Source organism: Pinus tabuliformis, chromosome J (assembly GCF_031772625.1).
Source record: "Pinus tabuliformis cultivar Carrire ecotype Pingquan chromosome J, CPIR1, whole genome shotgun sequence".
Lineage (NCBI taxonomy): Eukaryota > Viridiplantae > Streptophyta > Pinopsida > Pinales > Pinaceae > Pinus > Pinus tabuliformis.
In genome coordinates this window covers 1,321,143,279-1,321,151,699 of record NC_142295.1, presented here as the reverse complement: position 1 = coordinate 1,321,151,699, position 8,421 = coordinate 1,321,143,279, and the positions used below count along the sequence as shown (strand labels likewise).

General features: G+C 36.4%; 1 protein-coding gene across 1 annotated transcript in view; it reads left to right on the top strand.

The window, feature by feature from the left end:
* The first annotated feature begins 3,444 nt into the window (after nucleotides 1-3,444).
* LOC149232138 (uncharacterized) overlaps nucleotides 3,445-8,421 on the top strand; it is a 132,473-nt gene continuing 127,496 nt past the window's right edge. The window contains exons 1-2 of the mRNA XM_089379369.1: nucleotides 3,445-3,715; nucleotides 3,802-3,944. Of these exons, the coding sequence (XP_089235495.1) occupies nucleotides 3,839-3,944 (106 nt within the window). The 5' untranslated portion in view covers nucleotides 3,445-3,715; nucleotides 3,802-3,838. The remainder of the gene's footprint in view (nucleotides 3,716-3,801; nucleotides 3,945-8,421) is intronic.

The window sequence follows — 8,421 nt, the reverse complement described above, 5'->3', positions numbered from 1 at the left end:
ACAAGTTTTTGTACTAGTCACTATAAAACAATATAGGCCTTTTATTATTAATATATGGATAACAAACTATTTAGATAAATCATTGACGATTGTCTTCATGTTGACAACCATCTCTTGGTGACAATGTTGTATCCTCTTTTTTTCCCTTTTCTAACTATCTCAAAGTTTTTTCTCCTGGATCCTCTTGATCAAATGTAATTGATTTTCTTATTAATATGATAACCTGTGATTTTTCTTCCCTCTACCCCGCGCCCTCCCCCTCTCCCCCCAAAAAAAGAAAAAGAAAAACTCAACTTCCCCTTCCCTCAAATTTCATAATGGTGATCACCAAATATATTAGAAGGAAATGATTGTAAAATTTATCATACTTATTTAATAATAAATTGTTAATTCAATTGGTAGTCAAATGTGTACGGGTTATTATAAAGTCATGACTTTTGAAATGTGGGTTGTCGTTGCATGAATAGTGTCATACGAACTTGTGAAATATGTATGTATAGGTACATATATGGACAATTTTGTTTAGTGTATGATGGTGTAGTCAATGTAAGAAACAAATGATTCTTGAAATGTATGACAATTTCAAAGTGGAAGAAGTGGGTGTGATTAATGTACGTCTAACAGTGGCAAAGTAAAAAAAATGATAGGGGACATGAACGGTGACTATGGAGATGTGGCAGTCAAGGTTTGATGGAAGAAAAACATCTGACGAAGACTGTCGTGGCAATGGCTGTGTGACGGTGGGGCATAGGCACAGAAGGCATCTGCAGATGAGGTAGTGATTGCTGCTGCAGATCGATGTTGAGGGCAGTAGATGGCGACAATGGTGGTAGTATGGTTCAACTGCGGTTGGTTGGGTGCCAATGACTTTGGAGTGTTGCGGTCAATTATTGCTTTGGGTGCCGACGACTGCAAACGTCAAGGTGGTAGGCTGTCCCCTCATTAATTTTTTTTGTTTTGTTTTCTACTTTTTTGTTTTGTTATTTATTTATTTTTTGGTTTAATTTTTTTAACTCTTTGTTTTTATTTTTTATTTTTTGTTTTTTTAATAATTTATTTATTTTTTATCTACAATTTTTATTTTATTATATTTATACACACACACACACATATTTTTAATGGGAGGGGCCATATTTTATTTATTTATTTATTATTATTATTTTTTAATGTAACAACTAAAGTCAATTTCAACTTTTGATGGCCGAAGGCCAAAACCAAACTGATTATCGAGCTATAAGAGAAACTCTGAAATCTTCGAGTATGTAGTAAAAGCTTGGCAAATGGTTGAGATCAGAGAACACAACTCTGATACCAATGTAACGAACATGGTTCAAAATACACAGTGGAATATTCATAATATCTGAAATATGGTAATATCCATTTATAGCACAATAATATTATATATAAGAATATTGAATGTACAAGTGATATGATATTGATTACAAACGAGGACCCACTTATATCCTTCATGAATGGTCATGTCCTTAGAGACATGCCTCTTTAGTATACTAATCATTATTTATGGTTATTATTATTATTTATTTTTATGAGGAAATATTTGGGCAGATCCACTTGAAGGGATCACATCCCACTGCCTTATTAACAAGGTCTAACCCTAAGGGCATCGAGGATAATTGAATCTGTGACCTCCCTTTAGCGAGGTTCTTTAATGACAGAAACTCAACCAATTGAACTAATTCTTCGGGCTATTTTACTTACGATTATTATTAGTTATTTGTATATATTATATTCATAACAAGGAGCTTAGGGGAACTTGAATTATTGAAGGATAAATGAATAAGAGAATGCCACATAGAGGAAATCTATTTGTACTCGATTTTAGCAACCAAGGGACAATTTGGAAAAGCCCATTAAACTGTAATAAATTATTGATTGAAGCATAAAAATAAGAAGTTCAACACTGAAGAAGGGTACTGATTTTTTGTCACAATTGTTATTGTTTTCAAAAAGAGGCTTATCACTAACATCTCGAGCAGAAGCTCATTAGCAATGACAATTAGAGACACACCCTCGGTAGAAAATTGATTATGTACAATGAAGAAGTTTGAAAGAGGAGAAAATGACTATTAAGATTGTGAAGAAACATTGAACGAAAGAGAGAGCCCAATGCAATGAAAAGTCATGCTAACTGTGTAGAGAAGCAAATAAGGTCTTTGAGAGGATAAACCACCTATTAAAGTAAAATAAATAGAGATAACCTTATAGAAGAAGACATAAGAAAATCCCGAGTCATTTCAGACCAAACAAGCCAAATCTAAGCAAGAGTTAGAGTTCAAGATGAAACCAAGAGTTGAGAGAGCTAGAGCCAAGAGCAAATACAGTTAGAGAGCAAGAACTAAGTATTGAGAGCCAAATCTAAGGCAAAGCCAAGCTTAGTAGGGTTATGGGTATTTATGGAAGAAATCAGTGTGTGGGTTAGAGAACATAGATGATACCCTGGTTAATAAAACATGTGAAAACTTCATGTTTCTTCTATGTATTATTCTTAATCAATATGGATTTTATTCCCTATGATGATTTTTCTAATTCAAACCCTCTTGTGTACAATGATCATATTGCTTTTGCTTATTGTTATGCACATACTTGAATAAATTTGCTAAACCAACTCATAATTTATATACATTAAGAACGCTGAATTTTAAAGGGTTATTTATTTTAAAGAATATGTATTTATTAATCTTAGGAGATTTTGATTCATCCATTAATATAAATCACCATAAAAAAACATTTTTTCATCTTCAATATTATTGTAATGCTTGTAAATAATTTAAATAACTTACAAGATATAATATGAATTAAACATGATTCATATCTCATTATGCTCTCTTTCTCAATCACCAATGAATCTTTGTGAAACATTGCTCTCTTTCTCAATAACCAATATTACTCTCTTTCTCAATCACCAATAAATCTTTGTGAAACATCCTAAGTTCATATAAAATAATAACCAATGTTACTCTCTTTCTCAATCACCAATAAATCTTTGTGAAACATTACTCTCTTTCTCAATAACCAATATTACTCTCTTTCTCCATCCCCAATAAATCTGTGTGAAACACCCTAATTCACATAGGATGGCTTTATAAAAATAGAAAAAAACAAAAATGAAAAACTTGAAATAGAATTTTGCATATAAACATTTAAGAAAAACTTCAAAAACATTTTAAGTTCCTTTGTTTGTCATTGTAATAATGCTAAGAATGCTGAAATATAAATGAATTTATATCAAGAATGTAATAGAAGTGGGTGATAGGCTTTAACGGGTAGTGGTAATATACACTGAAGTGTTTGGCATGATCGTGGCGTGGGAAGGAATGGAAGTGGGTTATGCACTTTAACGGCTGGTAAGATACGCTAGACTGTTTGGCATGATCGTGCCTTGAGTCTTTTTTTAATAGAATGTAGTTTTTCTTTACTTTTTCTTCTTTTTGGATGGTCGTAAACCTCATCACACAGGAGAGAAAGTCCTCTTTGTGCTTTGGGTGTGTTTTGCAATAGGTTTCTCGTCTCTCGTTGGCACCCGCTGCTGCACCTACATAGCCAATCCAATCCAATCGGAGCAGAAAAAATCAGAGCAGAAAGCGTAGCAAGAGGAAGAAGTGAAGGTGCCCATATACCTTCTGATCAACTTTGAATACCGAGCTCTGATCCGTGCAGACAGATCCGCAGTCCCCATATTCTCCGCACCTAAATTGTAAGTAGTAATCGTGCCAGTAACCGTGGTTCAGACTTTCCTTTTGTGTGGCATCTCTGATGATTATTTCTCTATGTTGCCTACAGCATTTTGTAAGGGCTTATCATCCACCAAGTGCCAAAAATGTCGAAAAAAGGGTTAATGGAGCAGGACCTGAACAAGCTGGATGTTACCAAGTTGCACCCTCTCTCTCCAGAGGTCATTTCTCGTCAGGCTACAATAAACATAGGTAATTATTTTGGTGCCCTTTTGTCCAAATGGGATTCTTAAGGAAAAACACAGCGTCCAGTTCAATGACTAGTTATGCATTGGTGAGAGGCAATGGTATTTCTCTTTAAAATCTATCCCTTGTTCTAGTTCTCCTACTGTATCCTTTTAAATCTGTTTTTGACAAAACGAATTTCAGAATGAGCTTGTTCGTTATAGGAATACGTCCTTGAAGGGGGAATTGGTTCGGGGCCAAGGCCTGTGGATTGTCAACTCAAATGATGTGTGACTTGCGGTAGATTGGTGTGAGACTTTGTGGTCTTAAATTGGCCGATTGCCAATTCTTATTCTGCCGAAAGATTCTCCAACAATGATTTTATTAGTAGCATATGATTAGTTGAACATTTCATTATGGGTGTCCACCTCCCACCACTTGAGACAACATTTTCTTCATTCGTGACATATGTTCCCTTTGCGTTGCTAGAATACATATGCACTATGTAAGGCTGGCATGGACACACACTTTTGCAGATTTAATGCTAATCCAACTGTTTGTGGGGGTCACAACCATTTGTTAAAGAAACTGAACAGCGTAGGGTTTACTGCTAGCAAAGCTTAATAATTACTAAATCGCTGTTCTTGTGATTATTAATCAGATAATAAGAAATGCCAAGCAAACGAGTTGAACCTTTGTTTTAGGGTCCACAATTTCTTAGAATATGATGGCACTGAAAGAAAACTTGTCGGAAGGTTACTATTTTGTTAGATTTTGGCAAGCACGACTTGTTTGCAGTCCAAAGGTGGTTTTGGATACGTTATGTATATTTTGCAAAACAAGTGCTAGGAATGATTTTGAAATGAACAAATACTTGATATGATTTTGGAAATGTAACTAAAAAGATTGAGTTTAATTGAAGCATTGCAACTTGGCATGAAACAAGGCACCGAGGCTTTCTTTATATGTTACAGATGTAATGTCCATTTTTAATTGGGGCTCTAATTTTCTATATTTAGAAGTAGGGTCATGTTTAAGAATGTTTAATAAATTTAGAGGGGTAGTCCATTTTTGTTTGTAGGATGATACTCATCATCAACTGCCCATTTTTGGGACAACTTTTGGTTATAAACAAATGTTCATGCCATTCAAATTATACAAGTTTTTGGAAAAGTCTTGTCTTGTAAGTGCTCTGAAATGTCTAATGTGCTATTAGAGCAGTAAGAATGACCGTTGGCTTGTGGGAAGTTAACTCGACTTGAATGGGGGTTGCTGACCAAAGAGGAGAACACAAAACCTTGAGAATCATTGATTGGTTGGTGAGAACCTCTAATAAAGAGAAATGGGTTGAGAATAATGCCAAATTGAGGAAGTCACAATTGTCATTTCAAGGAAAATGCAATTGGAAATTTACCCCACATGCAATTGAATAAAAGTTGTTCCATGAAGTTCACTTCCTTTGAAGAAAAACAACCATCCAACTTTCAAGAAGAAGAAGTTGACATTGTTGCCCTTCTTATTGTGCTAAGAGGCGCTCTTTGGCCCAATATGGAAGAGATGTTGTAATTTCCTGTAATGTAATGTAAACATTTTGACTCAGTCAAATTACATAAAAAAGGAAGTTAATAATTAAAATAAAATTGAGGTAAAATAGTCAATTTATGTTTTTGGGCTTCCGGTTTTAACAACCCATGGTTTTTCCATGGTATTATTAACCAATGGTTTTTACCATGGTATTCTTCTCTAATGTATCCTATTTAAAGGCATATAATTCCAATGGATTTTTCTTTTTTCCGAAGGGAAAGATTTGGTTGGGGCTTTGAGTGCTATTTATCTCTACTCTATCCACGTCCAAAATGAGTTTTGTAAAATTTATACCCCGTTTACTTGGTACTGGGTTTGAATTTGATTGGTAATTTTTTCATAAAACTCAAGCTCATGCTAGATCGCTTAGCAATGATAATCTCAACAAATCCAAGGGTCATCCTCAAAAGATTATCTACGGGAAGCTCTCAATGATGAACATCTCATCGACCTAGAAACTCTTCCCACCATTATTTTCCATTGTGAGGGATCTCTGCCTTCAAATGCTACATAACTTCTCTAAGTAAGCATTCTTCATGCAAAACCCTAATTCTCAGAGTTCGGAAATTAATGTATTGTGTATCAATTCTTTCAAAATGATACTTACATTAGTGATAACGTTGACTTTTTTTTTTGAGTTCTATTTTCCACTGTGAGGGATCTCTACCTTCAAATGCTACATAACTTCTCTAAGTAAGCATTCTTCATGCAAAACCCTAATTCTTAGAGTTCGGAAATTAATGTATTGCGTATCAATTCTTTCAGAATGATACTTACATCAGTGATAACGTTGATTTCTTTTTTGAGTTGTTCAATTATGTTGGCTTAAAATTTTAACAAAGGTTGACCCTGGGTTCGGACACCGGGCACCAACAAAAGAGTCCGCAATAGTCTAGCATTGTGTCGACATTTTCACCTCACTTAAGAAGAAAGAGAGGCGTGCTGAGACTTAGCAAGGTAAGGGATTGCGTCATGGCATCAAAGATCAACACAACAGATAAACCATTTCATGCAGTTATATTATAAGTCTTTCATCTGTAATTGTCTAATACACATAAATAATAGATCCGCAACATAAATAGAAAGAGCAAAGAACATTCAGTTTCATACTAAAGATGATTTTTAAAGGGGCTCTAATCATTCCATCATCGTTCAAACACAAAATCATTCCTGTAACTCCCTTTTGTTAACATACAGATCATTACATCATTACATCCTTTCATCATATCAAGCTTTGTCACAAGCAAAACTGCCAACCATCGTTGGATCAAATTACACCACAAAACCTAGAAAGAGAGAGATAGAGAACAACATGGAGTTCTTCGAACAACATAGCAAAAACATTTTGGCACAGACTCCCGATCTCACTTTCCGCCATCTTCCCTTCAACTTTTATAGATTCGCTTGCTTGCTCTGATCCTTATCGCCTTGGGTTCCTTCAAGCTCCAACGCGCTTGTTCTTCCTTGGTGTCCTCTGTAGAACTCCATCTTGACTGCTCTTTTGCGCGCTTATCTTCCTTTGGCGGTCTTTGCGAACTTTGCCGTGACAACTCTTTTCGTCTACTTTTGTGCACCTTTTTCTCATCATCCTGTATGCGACAGTCTCGTGCGCCGCTGTTTTCTAGTCAAAGCCTGGTCAAAATTTGCCAAAATTTCATTCCCAAAAACGAAGGACCCAACGGGCCTTGACCACAATCTATTGACTCGTCCTCGAGTCAATCCCTTGCTGGCGCTTTTGCTCCCGCTTGCTGTTGTGGTGTCCCTTTCTGTGCTGCTTCTTCTTGTGTCGTGGGTTTGCCTTCAAACTAAGGACCCAACTCAGGCACTGAATGTATAACATCAACTTTGAAACAAGAATATTCATTTATCGCAGACCTCTAGGAATCCAATAGAACTATAGCTTGATCAAGAAATTACACAGTTCGTTAGTAGGGTGTTCCGGCGGTGCACTGATCACGACTTTCCATTGATTCTTTGCATCGGAATTGAGTTGCCTCAGCTTCTTAAAATAATTATGAGCAGGTGGCTTAAGGTCTTGCAACACAACTTTAATGACGTGCGAGTCCTCTTCGAAGTAGCGAATTTGTTTTTCCAATGAATCAACACGAGCAAATAAGTCCTGTTGCTGGCTAAGATCTTCCACGGCTAGAGCTTGATTGAAAAACTGCTGTGCTTTGCTTACGCAACTTGTATTCTCGCTGATGCTTCTTTGCAAGCAGTTTGACCCAGTCTTGGACTTGCCGAAAGACTTCTTGAGTATCTTCAGTATGTTGGCAGAGAGAATCTTTGAGAGAAGCAACATCTGCTATTTTCTTCTCAATCTTTGCGGTATATTGAGTGGCTGGGTCTGGGAGCGCTTTTTGAGTGGTTGCAACATTATTACGCAACTTTCAGTTGATGGCAGCGAGTTCAGTAAAAGCTACTCCAATATGTTCGCAACATTCAAAAAGGGAACAACTAGGAAAATCCTCTGGTGCATTAGGGACCACGTTAGTAATACCTGACCATAATTTTTGGAATTTGTCGCTAATATCTTTTATTCGGTGCTCCAATTCGTCCTTGTCATGAAGTAATTGATCCCGCTCAGTTGTAAGAGCAAGGATTTGCTGCTGTTGCTTAGAGACTAAAGTATTGTGCAGGCCTTTCGCTTGACGAGTAGCAACCTGAATGAAATTGAACAACTGTGAAGAGGCCTAACTTTGAAGATCACCATATGATATAGTACTGGGCAAAGGGAACCGTGCTTTCAGAGGCTGGCTACTAGCCACCGACTTTTTAGAATGACCCTGTGGGGAGGTCCCGTGTTTTTGACTCTGTTCCTTGTGGAATTGGGTATGAATCTCATCCATAGTCTATGATGGTAACAAAGAGAGGAGTTGGGAATTGTCGTGGATCTCCTCGTACTTGGTCTATTGCTGAT